At 39.1% G+C, this 19,771-nt stretch overlaps 1 protein-coding gene across 1 annotated transcript in view; it reads left to right on the top strand.

Moving 5' to 3' along the window:
• Positions 1 to 19,771, top strand: part of KPNA1 (karyopherin subunit alpha 1) — a 99,502-nt gene that overhangs the window by 64,262 nt on the left and 15,469 nt on the right. The window contains exons 6-10 of the mRNA XM_025375083.1: positions 3,268 to 3,399; positions 4,911 to 4,999; positions 5,322 to 5,421; positions 7,358 to 7,521; positions 15,287 to 15,365. Of these exons, the coding sequence (XP_025230868.1) occupies positions 3,268 to 3,399; positions 4,911 to 4,999; positions 5,322 to 5,421; positions 7,358 to 7,521; positions 15,287 to 15,365 (564 nt within the window). The remainder of the gene's footprint in view (positions 1 to 3,267; positions 3,400 to 4,910; positions 5,000 to 5,321; positions 5,422 to 7,357; positions 7,522 to 15,286; positions 15,366 to 19,771) is intronic.

Raw genomic sequence — 19,771 nt, 5'->3', positions numbered from 1 at the left:
GTTTGCCATCAATTCTAGGCTTTCCCATTTCACAACTATTTCTTGTTAAATTCTAATCTAGTACCCAAGGCTGAAACATTTAGAAAAAAAAAAAACAAAAATAGATGGCAAATCTCAGTGGAGTACAGCTTTAAAGTATAGACTATGATGAAAGGGAAGTTATGTAGTTTAAAGTACATCTAATTTTTAAAAACGTATACTTAAATACGTTTAACAGTTACTACTTCTAACATTAATAGAGACAGACCTATACTCAGGGAAATTCTGTTTTTTACTCCCCCCCTCTCATACATATATGGATACATGCATAAACATACATATATATCACACATGTGTAGATGGGTGTAGAAAATTTCACAAATACAGCTTGATTAGCTTTCACAAAGTGAAAACAGCAAAGTAATCAGCACCCTGTGTGTTTTTATTGCCTTTTTAATGCATGAATATGGTTGTATTTTCAGTGGTCCTCTTGTTAGAGTTACCCATTTACTTCTATCCCCAGTAATAGCAAAGATGTTCTTGATTTTCATTCCTGAATTGCATTCAGAGGTTATCATCATTGTGTACTACTTAGTGATGAGCATAACTGGCATGTTATTCTTTTGCTAAGATGTAATAATTTCTCTCTCTTTTTACCATCTGTATTCAGGCTGTTATTCACTTATTTTTCATTTTCTTAGTCATTGTCACTTGAATTGTTTTGCTTTTGTATTTTATTAACTTGTGTAGCTTCTGGAATTCTCCCTCATTTCCCCTGAGATCTTTGGTGCTAAACTCAAAATAGCAGTTTGAATGCTGGCACCAATTAGTATTCTAAGTAATTTTTTCTCACCAATAACTCTGTACTATATCCCTATGTACCCAGGTTATAATTATAATTTCTTTGCATCCAAATCTCATTGTAATCTTTTTCTTTTATACAGACGGTATGTATTCTGGTCTTATTTTTTTTCCAGATTACTTCTCCTTACAGTTTCCTTTTATTTGACTTGATGTTTGCAGTATCTGATGACTGTTTATTGAACTTTGAGCCTGCCTTGTGGTGGGACAGTTTGCTTTTATACTTACATCATATGACTCTGGTTTACAAATTAATTTTCCTAGTAAGCAAAAGAAACTACATTTTAGGTGAACTTGTTTTTTCTTTTTTAGTATAAATAATCTGGCATACTGTTATTTAAAATTTCTTGCACTAGATATCCAAACTACAAGCAATTGAAATATTTCTGGGTTAGCATTATGTTTCAGGAAACTATGACTGGGCTTCATAATGTATTAGATTAGGAGGCTGTAACAGTCCTTGTCTTGGACTGTGTAACATTACTCGAATCATTAGTCAAATTGTTGGATTTTTTTGGATAGTTTCCTCATTTGTACACAAGAAAAGCCAGATACCTTACATCTCTGGGTTATTGTAGGGATCCTCTGCGAGTATGTGAATAGTACTTTGAAAATATAAAGTGGCCGGGATCACACCTGTAATCCCAGCACTTTGGGAGGCCCAGATGGGAGGATGACTTGAGGTCAGGAGTTCAAGACCAGCCTGACCTACATGATGAAACCTCGTCTCTACTAAAAATACAAAAATTAGCCGGGCGTGATGTTACATGCCTGTAATCCCAGCTACTTGGGAGGCGGAGGTTGCAGTGAGCTGAGAATGTGCCATTGCACTCGAGCCTGGGCAACAAGAGCGAGACTCCGTCTCAGAAAAAGAAAGTATAAAGTACGGTACAAATGTCAAGTTTTAATTCAGACGTACTGAAAGGGTCGGAGTGTTGTTTTCATTAGTAATTTAATCACAGGGATAAATATGGGAAGAATTTTTATTTCATGGTACCTGGGGTTTAATGTGCAAGTCTCCAGTATTTTTGTTATAACAAAAAGGGACCAGATACGGGCTTCTTAACTGAAGTGCTCCTACTCTGGGCCTCCCTGCTGCTGCTAAACCCCCTTACCTCATGTGTGTCACTTTTATAGTTTTCTTTGGAACATCCATTGGTTATGTGTCTTCTGCTATGAATTTTGTATCATTAGCATAGCTTTGAATGTGATTTGATCAGATTGCCCATTTCCTCTGTCTTCCTCTATTCCCAAAGATTAATGAATTTAGTTTTCTACCTGACAGCTACCTTTTAGTTAATCTGGAAGCTTAGAAGAATCACGGGTCATTTGATGATGACTTGTTATTGTCTCTGATTTAAAGGACATACCATGGAATTTTTCTTTTTTTCTGTGTATGTGCTTTATTAAATAGAAGAGAGAATGGAGGAAGAAACAATCTGAAATGTAATTAAGAATTCTTAACTAAATAGAGTACATTATTGGATTTCTCAATATTAGGCTAAAGAGTCAAGTTAGTGTTAGAGATATATTTTAGTGTAGTATGCTCTATTTTTTGTTGGCCATAATTTCCTTTACATCTTCTGTTTATCAGTGCTATAATGCTATATATCAACCTTTAGTCAGTTTACCTTCATTTTTCCCTCCCTATTAAGAATGCCCAAAAAGTCCTGTCTCTGTATTTTGGTTTGGAGCCCTCTTATTTATTGGAAGCTCTTATGCTTTGAAGTTGTCATTTCTTTTCATTATGTGCTGTTAACTCCTTTCACCTACCTAACATTTGATACCTTTTGCCTTTTTCACTGTGCCTATATTTTATGTTTCACACTAACATTCTGTCCCCATTTTACTTTGCCCATTCTACAGAAGTTTGTAAATCTTTTTTTTTTTTTAATTAGATAACATACATGGTACAGGTTAAAAGGCACATAAAGCTTTCCAGTGAAAAATGTCTTTTTCATCCTTGTTCCCTAGTTACCATGACCTTTCCATGCAGGCAACAAGTATTTAGTTTCCTATAACTCCTTCTAGAGATAATCTGTGCAATAAGTAAATTAATGCATGTATTCCTTTTTAACGCTTTTAGAAAATATGGTATAATGCCATATTAATGTACACTGTTTGCATTTTGTTTTCATGTATATCTTGGGAGATCATCCCATATCAGCATATGTAACACTCCCTCATTCTTTTTATGGTGTCATGTTTACTCTTTCTTGAACTGAAATTTTAGACACCCTGAATATTCTTCTAGGTTGAGGTGTCTCTTCTGGATGTTCTTTTAAAATTAATAAAGTACTCAACTGATAGGTTACGTGCAAATAATGATCTCAGAATCTTTTTTTCATATACAGAAAATGTTACTGTTATAAGTAAATAAGCTTTTACATTCTAAAATGATAATGAAAATTATTTTTATCTTTATAGTTTGAATCAGCTTGGGTACTGACAAATATTGCTTCAGGAAATTCTCTTCAGACCCGGATTGTGATTCAGGCAGGAGCTGTGCCTATCTTCATAGAGTTGCTCAGCTCAGAGTTTGAAGATGTCCAGGAACAGGTAAAAATGAAACAAAAAGAAGCAGGTGAAAGAAATTTTTCGGCTGGGCATGTCGCTCATGCCTGTAATCCCAACATTTTGGGAGGCCGAGGTGGGTGGATCACAAGGAGTTCGAGACCAGCCTAGTCAACATGGTGAAATCCTGTCTCTACTAAAAATACAAAAATTAGCTGGGCGTGGTGGTGTGTGTCTGTAATCCCAGCTACTTGGGAGGCTGAGGCAGGAGAATTACTTGAACCCGAGAGGCGGAGGTTGCAGTGAGCCGAGATCACGTCATTGCACTGCAGTTTAGGCAACGAGAGCAAGACTCCGTCTCAAAAAAAAAAAAAAAGAAACAGTATTTCCCTTCAGTCATAATAAGGGGCTGAGTTTTGCCAGTTGGCTTTGGTAATCTATGGATTGTCACAAAGGAGTGTTCTAGAAATTTAGTCTTAATCAAATAGAAAATGTCTTAGTGACTGTAGGCGGAATTTCTCTTAGACACAAAATAATCTTCCCCTTCCAAACCTGACATTCTTTAAGCCATGTATATGTACTTTTTTAGACCATGTAAGCAGTTATTTCAAGTGTTGAAAGTAGACCAGTTGCTGTGGCTCATGCCTGTAATTCCAGCACTTGGGAGGCTGAGGTGGGCAGATTGCTTGAGCCCAGGAGCTCGAGACCAGCCAGGGCACCATGGTGAAACCCCATCTCTACAGAAAATAAAGTAGGTGGCCATGGTGGCACACGCCTGTTGTCCCAGCTGTTTGATAGGCTGAGTGGGAGGGTTCACTTGAGCTCCAGGAGGTGGAGGCTGCAGTGAGCCGAGATCACACCACCATACTCCAGCCTCGGTAACAGAGCGAGACCTATCTCAAAAAAAAGAAAGTGGCTAGTCTTTGCTACTTTTGTGCAGAAGGGTACAGAAAACAAACTTCTTTTTGTTCACTGTTTTCTTATGTAAGCAAGAAAATTCTCTTTCTCTTTCTCTTTTTCTTGCTTTCTTGCTTTACTTTGCTTTTCTTTCTTTCTCTCTCTTTCTCTCTCTCTCTCTTTCTTTCTTTCTGTCTGTCTTTCTGTCTGTCTTTCTTTCTGTCTTACAATCTCTGTCACCCAGGCTGGAGTGCATTGGCTCAATCTCGGCTCACTGCAACTCTGTCTCTCAGGTTCAAGCAATTCTCATGCCTCAGCCTCTCGAGTAGCTGGGATTACAGGCGCCTACCACCACACCTGACTAATTTTGTATTTTTAGTAGAGATGGGGTTTCACTGTGTTGCACTCCAGACGGGGTGACAGAGTGAGACTCTGCCTCAAAAAACAAAAACAGACAAAAAAGAATTAGTTCTTTCCTTTAATAAACTGAAAACCTCTGTTTATTGTATACTCTTGGATATTACTTATCTTCCTCCCCCGATCCTACAACTATTTCATTTGACTCGCCGATGAACGTGTTATTGTGGTATACTGGCATCTGAAAGAATTATGAGGGAATTAAACTATGTAGCCTTTATTAATGAATGATTCTTTCACAGGCAGTCTGGGCTCTTGGCAACATTGCTGGAGATAGTACCATGTGCAGGGACTATGTCTTAGACTGCAATATCCTTCCCCCTCTTTTGCAGTAAGTTTCTTCTTCCTTCTTCCTTTTTGAGAATAAAAATGTAAGAGATTCCTCAGAAAGCATTACATCTTTGGAAATCATTTTGGATTTTCTAGTGTTATTTTTTATTCCAGATATTTTCTTGTATAGATCATTTCCTCCAGCACCCTATCTTTTTCCATGCCAAAATTCTGAATTACTTGCATCAGAATTAATGAAGTTTTAATGTTTTGGAGAAAAGCTGTCTGAAGACATCTCTTTATCAAAAGTATTATTTAGTATTTATGTCATCAGATAATCACTGTCTGTCGTATAGTTTACCATTGTACCATCGTGCTTGTAGGTTATTTTCAAAGCAAAACCGCCTGACCATGACCCGGAATGCAGTATGGGCTTTGTCTAATCTCTGTAGAGGGAAAAGTCCACCTCCAGAATTTGCAAAGGTAAGGACTATGCTTTTGGGACATTGGCAGAAAAAATACAATTAAAAGAATATAGCAACCAATAGTAAGGTGAACAGAAAGATAATTTTTGTTAAAATTTAAAATGTTAGAATTTTATCTGTTTTCAGACAAACAGTGTTGTTTTTGTTGGTTCTCTTTATTATTTAAAAAGCAAATTTAAAGCATAACTTGAAGGTGCACATTTACGAAGGGACTGCAAATAAAGCATAGCATGAAGGAAGAATTTGTAAAGCTTATTGAAATTAGGCTGCATACAATTAGTATACTGTATTAAGAGACTATCCTTTCAGTTCTCTTAAAACAGTGGTTCTCAAAGTGTGATCTGTGAGTTCTCTGGGAGTCCATGAGATTCTTTTTTTTTTTTCAACAGGTTTTTGGGGAACAGGTGGTGTTTAGGTACATGAGTTACTTGCTGAGTGGTGATTTCTGATATTTTGGTGCACCCATCACCCAAGCAGTATATACTGTATCCAGTGTGTAGTCTTTCATTTCTCACCCACCTCCAATCCTTTCTCCCCGAGTCCCCAAAGTCCATTGAATCATTCTTAAGCTTTTGTGTCCTCATAGCTTAGCTCCCACTTAATGAATGAGAACATCTGATGTTTGGTTTTCCAGTCCTGAGTTACTTTACTTAGAATAATGGTCTCCAGTTCGATCCAGGTTGCTGCAAATGCCATTGTTTCGTTCCTTTTTATGGCTGAATAGTAGTCTATGGTATATATATCACATTTTCTTTATCTACTTGTTGATTGATGGGCATTTGGGCTGGTTCTGTGCATTTGCAATTGTGAATTGTGCTGCTCTAAACCTGTGTGTACAAGTATCTTTTTCGTATAATGACTTCTTTTCCTCTGGGTAGATACCCAGGAATAGGATTGGGCATCAAATGGTAGATATACTTTTAGTTCTTTAAGGAATCTCCACACTGTTTTCCATAGTGGTTTTACTGGTTTACACTTCCAGCAACAGTGTAAAAGTGTTCCCTTTTCACCACATTCATGCCAACGTCTATTTTTCTTGTTTGTTTGTTTTTTGGTTTTTTGAGACAGTTTTGCTCTTATTGCCCAGGCTTATAGTGCACTGGTACGGTCTCGGCACACTGCAACCTCCACCTCCTGGGTTCAAGTGATTCTCCTGCCTCAGCTTCCCGAATAGCTGGGATTACAGGCGCACCACCACATCCAGCTAATTTTTGTATTTTTAGTAGAGACGGGGTTTCACCATCTTGGCCAGGTTGGTCTTGAACTCCTGACCTCAGGTGATCCACCCACCTCAGCCTCCCAGAGTGCTGGGATTACAGGCATGAGCCACCGTGCCTGGCTGCATTTTTAAATATGTTTATTGGCTGTTTGTATATCTTCTTTTGAGAATTGGCTGTTTGTGTCCTTAGCCCACTTTTTGATGGGATTGTTTTTGTTAGATTTGAATTTCTTGATGGGATTTTTTTTGTTAGATTTGAATTTCTTGCAGATTCTGGATATTAAACGGGTTTTTTTGTAGTTGTTTTTAATTTGGAATCATATTTCACTGAATTCATCTTAAAACCTTAGCATTTTTGGTCTATAACAAAGTATCTGAAATACAGAATTTTATAGCTTTCGCATTTGTGAAAGTTCCTTTACCTATTTAGTCCACAAAGAATGTGTTTTGACAGGGAATCTCACTCCAAGAATTGATGTATATAAAACTTTGCTCTCTGAAATTATTTTCCTTGGGCTTTGACTACAGATTAGTGCAAGATCACTGACAACATTGCCAAAGATGGAAATGCCACTTAGGTACTTGCTGCTTCATCTTTAGAAGAGCAAATCACCCTAGAAGTCACCAAGTATATGCCTGGTTGCTTTCTTGAGTATCTCACCTCACTTCTGGCTTTAGGCTATTAAATTTCATAATCATCATTTTCCTTTTACAGGTTTCTCCATGTCTGAATGTGCTTTCCTGGTTGCTGTTTGTCAGTGACACTGATGTACTGGCTGATGCCTGCTGGGCCCTCTCATATCTATCAGATGGACCCAATGATAAAATTCAAGCAGTCATCGATGCGGGAGTATGTAGGAGACTTGTGGAACTGCTGATGTAAGATATCTTTTAGAAAGTGTGTCCACTTTTTTTCCCTTGGTACTAGTTTTCTAGCTGCTAATACTTAAATATTAATTGATTATACATGATAATTGATTTATTGTGCTTTGGGCTACTGTTTTTGTTACTTGTTTATGTTGATGTCAGATCCGTTTGTCTTGTTTTATTGAGGTTTATAGAGAACCTCTTACTCCTCTGCTGTTAGCAGACCTTTGGCAGAAACATTGGGAAAACTCCGATATGTGTAGTTGCAGGCTCGTACTGGATGACCTGAGATCAACCACTGGACATCAGAAGGCATACTGCCACTAAAATAGTCATTCCTTATCTGTCTGTCTCATTTAGAGCTTATTTTAGACAAATATCAGAAATTGAATCTTATTTTGCTTTATCATGTCTGTGATGCTTTTGATAACGAAGTGGAAAATTTACTCGTGACAAATAATATGATACCGTAATAATCAAATTTTTAGATACTGCAGAAGAAAAAAATGAAAATGATAACATAATGGAGAAATGGTACAGTTACAAGCCATGGGAAATTCAAAGTAGAAAGTAGATGCAAGGAGACATTGTCTCGAACATGACATTTGGAATAGATTAGATAGTTATAATGTATTAATACAAAATACAAAACTCTGGGATTATAGCAGGCTACAGACCGGATGCAGATCAGTAATGTCGTGCTAATGTGAATTAATGGCAGTATGATGCTGCAGGAGTCTGAAGTACGTCATTCAAAATCTGGGAAGTAATCCTTTGTATTCTTCAGTCACTAGACTACTATATATTTTAGCCATTTTTTTTTTTTGACTTTGTAAAAAATACTTTAAGTTCTAGGGTAAATGTGCACAACATGCAGGTTTGTTACATAGGTATACATACGTACCATGTTGATTTGCTGCACCCATTAACTTGTCATTTACGTTAGGTATTTCTCTTAATGCTATGCCTCTGCCTGCTCCCCACTCCACCACAGGCCCTGGTGTGTGATGTTCCCCACCCTGTGTCCAGGTGTTCTCATCATTCAGTTCCCGCCTATGAGTGAGAACATTCAGTGTTTGGTTTTCTGTCCTTGTGATAGTTTAGTCAGAATGATGGTTTCCAGCTTCATCCATGTCCCTGCAAAGGATATGAACTCATCCTTTTTTATGGCTGCATAGTACTGCATGGTGTATATGTGCCACATTTTCTCAATCCAGTCTATCATTGATGGACATTTGGGTTGGTTCCAAGTCTTTGCTATTGTGAATAGTGCTGCAATAAACATGCATGTGTCTTTGTTGTAGCATGATTTATAATCCTTTGGGTATATACCCAGTAATGGGATCACTGGGTCAAATAGTATTTCTTGTTCTAGATCCTTGAGGAATCGCCACACTGTCTTCCACAATGGTTGAACTAATTTACACTCACCAACAGTGTAAAAGTGTTCCTATTTCTTCACATCCTCTCCAGCATCTCTTGTTTCCTGACTTTTTAATGATTGCCATTCTAACTGACGTGAGATAGTATCTCATTGTGGTTTTGATTTGCATTTTTCTGATGACCAGTGATCATGAGCATTTTTTCATGTGTCTGTTGGCTGCATAAAAGTCTTTTATGAGAAGTGTCTCTTTATATCCTTTGCCCACTTTTTGAGGGGTTGTTTTTTCTTGTAAATTAATTTAATTTCTTTGTAGATTCTGGATATTAGCCCTTTGTCATAGGAATACTTGTGATTTTTGCCCATTGATTTTGTATCCTGAGACTTTGCTGAAGTTGCTTATCAGCTTAAGGAGATTTTGGGCTGAGACGATGGGGTTTTCTAAATATACAATCATGTCATCTGCAACTAGGGACAATTTGACTTCCCCTTTTCCTAATTGAATACTCTTTATTTCTTTCTCTTGCCTGATTGCCCTGGCCAGAACTTTCAACACTATGTTGAATAGGAGTGGTGAGAGAGGGCATCGTTGTCTTGTTCCAGTTTTCAAAGGGAATGCTTCCAGTTTTTGCCCATTCAGTATGATATTGGCTATGGGTTTGTCATAAATAGCTCTTATTATTTTGAGATATGTTTCATCAATACCTAGTTTATTGAGAGTTTTTAGCACGAAGGGCTGTTGAATTTTGTCAAAGGCCTTTTCTGCATCTATTGAGATAATCATGCGGTTTTTGTCTTTGGTTCTGTTTATATGCTGGATTACGTTTATTGATTTGTGTATGTTGAACCAGCCTTGCATACCAGGGATGAAGCCCACTTGATCGTGGTGGATAAGCTTTTTGATGTGCTGCTGGATTCGGTTTGCCAGTATTGTATTGAGGATTTTCGCATCAGTGTTCATCAGGGATATTGGTCTAAAATTCTCTTTTTTTGTTGTGTCTCTGCCAGGCTTTGGTATCAGGATGATGCCTCATAAAATGAGTTAGGGAGGATTCCCTCTTTTTCTGTTGATTGGAATAGTTTCAGAAGGAGTGGTACCAGCTCCTCTGTGTACCTGATAGAACTTGGCTGTGAATCCATCTGATCCTGGGCTTTTTTTGGTTGGTAGGCTATTAATTACTGCCTCAATTTCAGAGCCTGTTATTGGTCTATTCAGGGATTCAACTTCTTGGTTTAGTCTTGGGAAGTGTATATGTCTAGGAATTTATCCATTTCTTTTAGATTTTCTAGTTTATTGGCGTGGAGGTGTTTATAGTATTCTCTGATGGTAGTTTGTATTTCTGTGGGATCGGTGGTGGTATCACCTTTATCCTTTTTTTATTGTGTCTATTTGATTCTTTTCTCTTCTTTATTAGTCTTGTTAGCAGTCTGTCAATTTTATTGATCTTTTCAAAAAACCAGCTCCTGGATTCATTGATTTTTTTTTGAAGGGTTTTTTGTATCTCTTATCTCTTTCAGTTCTTTTCTGATCTTAGTTACTTCTTGCCTTCTGCTAGCTTTTGAATTTGTTTGCTCCTGCTTCTCTAGTTCTTTTAATGGTGATATTGGGTGTTGCTTTTAGATCTTTCCTGCTTTCTCTTGTGGGCATTTAGTGCTATAAATTTCCCTTTACACACTACTTTAAATGTGTCCCAGAGATTCTGGTACATTGTGTCTTTGTTCTCACTGGTTTCAAAGAACATCTTTATTTCTGCCTTCATTTCGTTATTTACCCAGTAGTCATTCAGGAGCAGGTTGTTACGTTTCCATATAGTTGTGCAGTTTTGAGTGAGTTTCTTAATCCTGAGTTCTAATTTGATTGCACTCTGGTCTGAGAGAGAGTTTGTTGTGATTTCTGTTCTTTTACATTTGCTGAGCGGTGTTTTACTTCCAATTATGTGGTCAGTTTTAGAATAAGTGCAGTGTGGTGCTGAGAAGAGTGTATATTTTGTTGATTTGGGGTGGAGAGTTCTGTAGATGTCTATTAGGTCCACTTGGTGCAAAGCGGAGTTCAAGTCCTGGATATCCTTGTTAACCTTCTGTCTCGTTGATGTGTCTAATATTGACATTGGGGTGTTAAAGTCTCCCATTATTATTGTGTGGGAGTCTAAGTCTCTTTATAGGTCTTTACAGACTTTATGAATCTGGGTGCTCCTGTATTGGGTGCATATATATTTAGGATAGTTAGCTTTTCTTGTTGAATTAATCCCTTTACCATTATGTAATGGCTCTGTCTCTTTTGATCTTTGTTGGTTTAAAGTCTGTTTTATCAGAGACTAGGATTGCAACCCCTGCCTTTTTTTGTTTTCCGTTTGCTTGGTAGATCTTCCTCCATCCCTTTATTTTGAGCCTATGTGTGTCTCTGCACGTGAGATGGGTCTCCTGAATACAGCACACTGATGGGTCTTGACTTTTTATCCAATTTGCCAGTCTGTGTCTTTTCATTGGGGGATTTAACCTATTTACAGTTAAGGTTAATATCGTTATGTGTGAATTTCATCCTATCATTATGATGTTAGCTGGTTATTTTGCCCGTTAATTGATGCAATTTCTTCCTAGCATTGATGGTCTTTACAATTTGGCATGTTTTTGCAGTGGCTGATACCGGTTGTTTCTTTCCATGTTTAATGTGTCCTTCAGGAACTCTTGTAAGGCAGGTCTGGTGGTGACAGACTCTCAGCATTTGCTTGTCTGTAAAGGATTTTATTTCTCCTTCACTTATGAAGCTTAGTTTGGCTGGATATGAAATTCTGGGTTGAAAATTCTTTTCTTTAAGAATGTTTAATATTGGCCCCCACTCTCTTCTGGCCAAGAGATCTGCTGTTAGTCTGATGGGCTTCCCTTTGTGGGTAACCTGACCTTTCTCTCTGGCTGCCCTTAACATTTTTTCCTTCATTTCAACCTTGGTGAATCTGACAATTATGTGTCTTGGGGTTGCTCTTCTTGAAGAGTATCTTAGTGGTGTTCTCTGTATTTCCTGAATTTGAATGTTGGCCTGCCTTGCTAGGTTGGGGAAGTTCTCCTGAATAATATCCTGCAGAGTGTTTTCCAGCTTGTTTCCATTCTTCCCATCACTTTCAGGTTCACCAGTCAAACATAGATTTGGTCTTTTCACATAGTCCCATTTTTCTTGGAGGCTTTGTTCATTTCTTTTTACTCTTTTTTCTCTAATCTTGTCTTCACACTTTATTTCATTAATTTGATCTTCAGTCACTGATATCCTTTCTTCCACTTGATTGAATTGGCTACTGAAGCTTGTGCATTCATCACGAAGTTCTTGTGTCATGGTTTTCAGCTCCATCAGGTCATTTAAGGTCTTCTATACACTGTGTATTCTAGTTAGCCATTCATCTAACCTTTGTTCAGGGGTTTTAGCTTCCTTGCGATGGGTTAGAACATGCTTCTTTAGCTCGGAGAAGTTTGTTATTACCGACTGTCTGAAGCCTACTTCTGTCAACTCATCAAAGTTATTCTCCGTCCAGCTTTGTTCCGTTGCTGGCAAGAAGCTGCGATCCTTTGTAGAAGAGGCGCTCTACTTTTTAGAATTTTCAGCTTTTCTGCTCTAGTTTCTCCCCATCTTTGTGGTTATATCTACCTTTGGTCTTTGATGTTGGTGACCTACAGGTGAGGTCTTGGTGCGGATGTCCTTTTTGTTGATGTTGATGCTATTCCTTTCTGTTTATTAGTTTTCCTTCTAACAGTCAGGTCCCTCAGCTGCAGGTCTGTTGGAGTTTGCTGGAGGTCCACTCCAGACCCTGTTTTCGTGGGTATCACCAGCAGAGGCCACAGAACAGCAAATATTGCAGAACAGCAAATATTGCTGCCTGTTATTTCCTCTGAAAGCTTCATCCCAGAGGGGCACTCGCCTGTATGAAGTGTCTCTCAGTTCCTACTGAGTGGTGTCTCCCAGTTAGGCTACTGTTGCAGGAAATCAGGGACCTGAACGGAGGGACCAGCTGAAGCCACGGCCAAAGGACATAAATTGTGAAGATTTCATGGACATTTATTAGTTCCCCAAATTAATACTTTTATAATTTCTTATGCTTGTCTTTACTGTAGTCTCTGAACATAAATTGTGAAGATTTCATGGACATTTATCACTTCCCCATTTAATACTCTTATAATTTCCTATGCCTGTTTTTAATCTCTTAATCCCGTCATCTTCGTAAGCTGAGTATGTATGTCGCCTCAGAACCCTGTGATGATTGCATTATCTATACAAATTGTTTGTGAAATGTGTGTTTGAACAGTATGAAATCTGGGCATCCTAAAAGAACAGGATAACAGCGATTTTCAGGCAACAAGGGAGATAAGCATAAGGTCTGACTGCCTATGGGGCCGGGCAGAACAGAGCCATATTTCTCTTCTTGCGAAAGTGAATAGGAGAAATATCGCTGAATTCTTTTTCTCAGCAATGAACAGCCCTGGGAAAAAAATGCAGTCCCAGGGGGAGGCCTCTAAAATGGTCGCTCTGGGATTGTCTGTATTATGCAGTTGAAGATAAGGGATAAAATACACCCTGGTCTCAGGCTTGCTAGGGTTAGGAAATTCCAGCCTGACAAATTCTAGTCAGACCAGTTGTCTGTCTCGAACCCTGTTTCCTGTTAAGATGTTTCTCAATGACAATGTGTGCACAGTGGGACGTGAAACTTCATCCGCAATTCTGATTTCGCCTTGGCCTTGCGATCTTGCTCTGCCCCCATTTTCCCTGTGATATTTTATTGCCTTTTGAAGCATGTGATCTCTGTGACCCACACCCTATTTGTACACTCCCTCCCCTTTGAAAATCGCTAATAAAAACTTGCTTGTTTTGCCGCTTGGGGGCATCACGGAACCTGCCAACATGTGATGTCAGGCCCAGACACCCATCTGTAAAATTTCTGTCTTTTGTACTTTCTATTTCTTAGACCGGCCGACTCTTAGGGAAAATAGAACCTACATTGAAATACTGGGGGCTGGTTCCCCCGATAGGCCACATGGGGCAGTCTGTCCATTCTCAGAGCTCAAATACCATGCTGGGAGTACCACTGCTCTCTTCAGAACTGTCAGACAGGGACGTTTAAGTCTGCAGAAGTTGTCTGCTGCCTTTTGTTCAGCCTATGCCCTGCGCCCAGAGGTGGAGTCTAGAGAGATAGTAGGCCTTGCTGTGGTGCAGTGGGCTCCACCCATTTGGAGCTTTCTGGCTGCTTTGTTTACCTACTCAAGCCTCAGCAGTGGCAGACGCCTGTACCCCCACCAGGCTGCAGCCTCCCAGGTCGATCTCCGACTGCTGCGCTAGCAGTGAGCAAGGCTGCGTGGGCATGGAACCTGCTGAACCAGACATGGGAGAGCAGTCTCCTTGTCTGCCAGTTGCTAAGATTGGGAAAAGCACAGTATTTGGGCGGATGTGTACTGATTTTCCATGTACAGTCTGTCACAGCTTCCTTTGGCTAGGAAAGGAAAATCCCATGACCCATTGTGCTTCCCGGATGAGGTGATGCCCTGCCGTGCTTCGGCTTGCCCTCTGTGGGCTGCACCCACTGTCCAACCAGTCCCAGTGAGATGAATCAGGTACCTCAGTTGGAGATGCAGAAATCACCCATCTTCTGCGTCAGTCACGCTGGGAGCTGCAGACTGGAGCTGTTCCTATTTGCCCATCTTGGAATGGAACCCAGCCATTTCTTTTTAATCATCACATCTTAAATTTGAAGGAACTGGCACAGTTTTTAGAGAGTGATCAGTCTCATTTAAGTGGAGGGAAAAATAGGACCCTTAGGGAAAATCAAAAGATAGTGACTTACTTAGCTAGAAATAAGGACTTAATATCTGTCTTTAAATATATACATATGGCTTTGTGGAGTGGTTTTTGGACCAGTAAGGCAGTTTAGTAGGTTTAGTTGAAAGACCTTTGTATTTGGAGTGTGACTCCTGACTTGCATTTTCAAGTTAGTTCAGCTGTTGATGTGTCACTTTTACCTCTGTGAAAATTAAGACAATTTATAAAACTTAAAAATGTTGCGTACATGTTAACTGTTGCTCTCAATTAATCTCAGCAACCATACAAGAGCAAGTAAAGAGGAAATGAAACCTATATTAAAGAAAGAGAGGGAAACTTGAAATCCAGGTGATGGAATAGCTGGGAAAGATTCTTCAGAAAGATTGGTAGTTTTTTCCAAATGTACTAAAATAAGAGGAAAGACAGTTATTCTAGGGAACACCAGACATCCCATCATCATGATAAATGTTCCCTTAATTAACCCCATGGGTACTTTTCTGCTCTAAAATTCTATCACTATTTTTTGTTTTTAAATTTTGATCTTAAAGAAATGAAACTAAGGATAGAACTGTTGGCTATAACATTACTTTTTGTTTTTGCAGGCATAATGATTATAAAGTGGTTTCTCCTGCTTTGCGAGCTGTGGGAAACATTGTCACAGGGGATGATATTCAGACACAGGTATGAAGAAGTGATAACTGTTTCTTTTTTCCTTTAAAAACAGTACATTGAACTTCATGATCATGTTTCTATTATCATATTTTACTCCATATTGTTAGGGAAACTTGATACTGTGTTTCACTAATGTTTAAAAATGTTGGGCCAAGCACAGTCGCTCACCCCCATAATCCCAGCATTTTGGGAGGCCGAAGTGAGCGGATCACCTGAGCTCAGGAGTTCGACACCAGCCTGGGCAACACGGTGAAACCTTATCTCTACTAAAAATACAAAAAATTAGCCGGTCATGGTTGCGCGTGCCTGTAGTTCCAGCTACTCGGGAGGCTGAGGTAGGAGAATCGCTTGAACCCGGGAGGTAGAGGTTGCAGTGAGCTGAGATCGTGCCACTGCACTCCAGCCTGGGCAACAGAGCGAGACTGACTCAAAAAAAAAAAAAGTTGGTTTAGGCATCTACTCTCAGTACCTTCAGTATCTCCGACTTGACCTGTTGCCTGTAGTAATTTGGGGTTCTCCTATGATAGTGACTATTTTTTGGTCAGACATTTGTTTTTCTTCACTCCTATTTGAAATAGTTCTGATGAGCATTGGAATCCTCTCGTAGCATCTTTTCTCTGTCTTTGTCATCTCAATATCACCTTCTCTGATAGCTTTCTCCTTTTGTACATGGTAAGTCCCCTGTGTGAGGAAGATTCTTCCCTCCTACTTTCTAATGTCCCCATCTTCTCCATTCAACTTCTATATCAAGACACACCATTCACAGTGCATTGTTCTAACTGTATTTCTTCCTGAAATCTCAGCTGTGTTGTGACGTTGAAGTCTTTTGGCTCTTCTGCCTCAGTGACCACTTATTTCTCCCTAGCAGGCTCCTTTTCCTCTTGTCTCCTTTTGTGAACATCATTCACGGGGCAATCCTTCAGCCTCATTCATAGATCTTTTTTATAATGTCAGTGATCACCCTTGTGTGCATGGATTGAGAATTGGGAATTGAGTTTCAGCCTTAGCATTTTCTTCACCAGTTCTGACTTTCAGCAATACATTTAATGCCTTTTCTAATCTCTAAAATTAAGGAGATTAGATTTGCTCTCTCAGTTGTCTTCTAACTGTAATGTATTTACTTTAAATTTATTCTCTACACAAGGGAACTCATTTTCCCTTGTACTATCTGAACTTCTGCTTATGTTCCCCTGTATCAGTGAATGGCACCAGCAGTTCCCCTGAAACCTGGACCAATCAGCTTGATTCTTTCCTCCACCTCCCTCATCAGTTACTAAGTCCTGTTTTTCTGTCTCTATTCATCCTTTGCAGGGCTTAGTTCAGACACTTCAGAAGAGAACAGTAGAAGAAACTAATACATGTTTGACTATATTTGCATAAAATTTCTCTGGAAGGATATACAGGAAACTGAAAATATTGGTTGTCTTTGAGGGGAACTTGTTGGCTGGGATACAAGAAGGGGAAAGAGAGTTTTAACAACTATAGTGTCTTTTATACCCTCTGAATTTTTGAACCCTATCAGTATCTTTCTGTCCCTCACCCACCTCCATATGCTGTATGCTTTTGCCATATTTGTTCCTTAAATTGGCTGTGGCCACTCTCAGCTCTGAGCTTTAACACATGGTTTATTCCCTCTGCCTGGAACATATGCCTTCACTGCTACCCCTTGCTCTGACTGCCACCTCACACATATCCATACTCTCTACTCCTAATGTTTTCTTGTTCTTGAATTCTTGGTATTATCATTATTTTCTCTGAGAATGCCTGTTTGACCCTAAACTTTTAAGTTAGATACTTATTCTTTTTTCTTCATCCATCAGAATACTAATCACATTGTATTGTAACTAATTACTAGATTTTAAGATTCTAGAGGTAGATTATGTCAGTGTTTATTTCTGTGCCTCTGTAAATCTAATAATTTCTGGCACAATATATAGGGACCTAAAGAATATTTATTGAATGGAATGAAGTTCTGAATCTATACGTCTAGTTCCGATCTGTCTCACGTTTCAGTCCTATATCTGCAGTAGTCTCTTACATATTTCTGCTTGCTTTGCATATCTCACATACGTCTCGCAGTATGTCTTCTTTCCTCCACAAAGCAAGTTCCAAGTTTTTATTTTTCCTATTTCAAGTAATGATATAACTATTCTATTTACCTACACATGAAACTTGGCAGTCACATGTGGTGTCTTCTTCCCTTCTACTTTGTATAGCAAGTTGCCAGAATCTTCTTGATTCTTATTGTTACTAGATCCCCATCAAATTACGTTCTTTTGGTCCTTGTCACACACACAGGTTGTTGCTGTACCCACCCATCCTCCTACTCTCCTAAGCAGTTACTCATCTCAGTTTATTCCCCCTAATAACAACTGAATCTCTCCTGAAATAATGTTATTTACATTATCTTCTTTTAGAAACAATAAGCTGCTTTAGTGCCTGTAAGATAAAGAACCTTGAAAAGATTCAAAGGAATTTCTCCGTAAGATTTTAGTCTCATTCTTCTTTCTAGCCTATTATTTTTGGGGCATAGAACTCTTTCTTAATTAGCCTCATCATGGCCAGGTATGCTGGCTCATGCTTGTATTCCTAGCATTTTGAGAGGCTGAGGTGAGAGAATTGCCTGAGCCCAGGAGTTCCAAACCAGCCTGTGCAATATAGCAAGATCCCATCTCTAAAAACATTTTTTTTTAATTAGCTGAGCATGATGGCATGTAACTGTAGTCCTACCTACTCTACTCAGGAGACTGAGGTAGGAGGATTGCTTGCGCCCAGGAGTTTGAGGTTGCAATGAGCTATGATCATGCCACCACACTCCAGCCTTAGTGATAGAACCATACTGTTTCTTAAAATGAAAATAGCGGCAGTAGTCTGTTCTTATGATACTTTGTAATAGCTTGTCTCTGCATTTTTTCATTTCTTATGTGCAGTGTCAGTCCTCCTTTTTGCTAATGAAATCCTGTTGCCTATTTAATAGGCATAAAAGACTTGATTTTAATTTGCATTTCTTTCATTACTTATGAGATAATTTTTTATTAAAATTTTAGTTTCTCTTTTCAGTTTACACAAGGAAGATAGCAACCCTCTCATTTGTTGCAAATATTTTTCACATTGGATGGTGTACATTTTTAAAATCTTTTATGATTTTTGACAAGAAAACATTTGTTTCATGAAATTTTTGTTTTCTCCTATAATTTATTTTTATGCTCAGTCTTTTACCATCCCCAAATCAGCTATTTTCTAATATTCTGCTTTATGATTCCTTTTAAAAATATTTACTCTTAAGTAGCTGCAAGTTTATTTTGGCAACTTAGGGTTTTTATTAGTCTGTTATTTCACTGCTATAAATACCTGGCCGAGTGCGGTGGCTCCCGCCTGTAATCCCAGCACTTTGGGAGGCCGAGGTAGGTGGATCACATGAGGTCGAGAGTTCAAGACCAGCCTTACCAACATGGAGAAACCCCGTCTCTACTGAAAATACAAAATTAGCTGGGCATGGTGGTGCGTGCCTGTAATTCCAGCTACTTAGGAGGCTGAGGCAGGACAATTACTTGAACCTAGGAGGCAGAGGTTGTGGTGAGCAGAGATTATGCCATTGCACTCCAGCCTGGCCAGCAAGAGTGAAACTGTCTCAAAAAAAAAGAAAAAGAAATACCTAAGACTGGGTAGTTTATAAAGAAAAGAGGTTTAATTGGCTCATGTTTCTGCAGGCCATACATAACATGTATAGTAGCTTCTGCTTCTGGGGAGGTCTCAGGAAACCTAAAGTCATGGCGGAAGGTGAAGAGAAAGCAGGCATGTCTTACGTGACCTGAGCAGGAGCAAGGAGTAGGGAAAGGTGCTCCATACTAGAACACAACCATGGCTAACCATTCTTGGAGGATCCACCCCATGGTCCAGTCACCTCCCACTAGGCCCCACTCCAACCTTGGGGATTACAATTTGACATGTGATTTGGGTGGGGACACAGATCCAAACCATATCAGTGTTAAGAACTGATTTTGAAAAAATTGTTTTTAATCTATTTAGCTTTTTATTCCAGTTCTGTCAAAGCCACCAGTCATTGGGAGAAAGGGTTAATTTTTATTATAAACTTTATACATAGCTGCATTTGTTTTTAGAATAGATCTCTATTCTCTTTGTTTAGTGATTAATTCTTTTTTTTTTATTTTTATTTTTTTTTGAGACGGAGTCTCGCTCTGTCGCCCGGGCTGGAGTGCAGTGGCCGGATCTCAGCTCACTGCAAGCTCCGCCTCCCGGGTTTACGCCATTCTCCGGCCTCAGCCTCCCAAGTAACTGGGACTACAGGCGCCCGCCATCTCGCCCGGCTAGTTTTTTGTATTTTTTAGTAGAGACGGGGTTTCACCGTGTTCGCCAGGATGGTCTCGATCTTCTGACCTCGTGATCCACCCGTC

The sequence above is a fragment of the Theropithecus gelada genome, chromosome 2 (genome assembly GCF_003255815.1).
Source record: "Theropithecus gelada isolate Dixy chromosome 2, Tgel_1.0, whole genome shotgun sequence".
Taxonomy (NCBI): Eukaryota; Metazoa; Chordata; class Mammalia; order Primates; family Cercopithecidae; genus Theropithecus; species Theropithecus gelada.
This window is presented reverse-complemented; position numbering and strand designations above follow the sequence as displayed.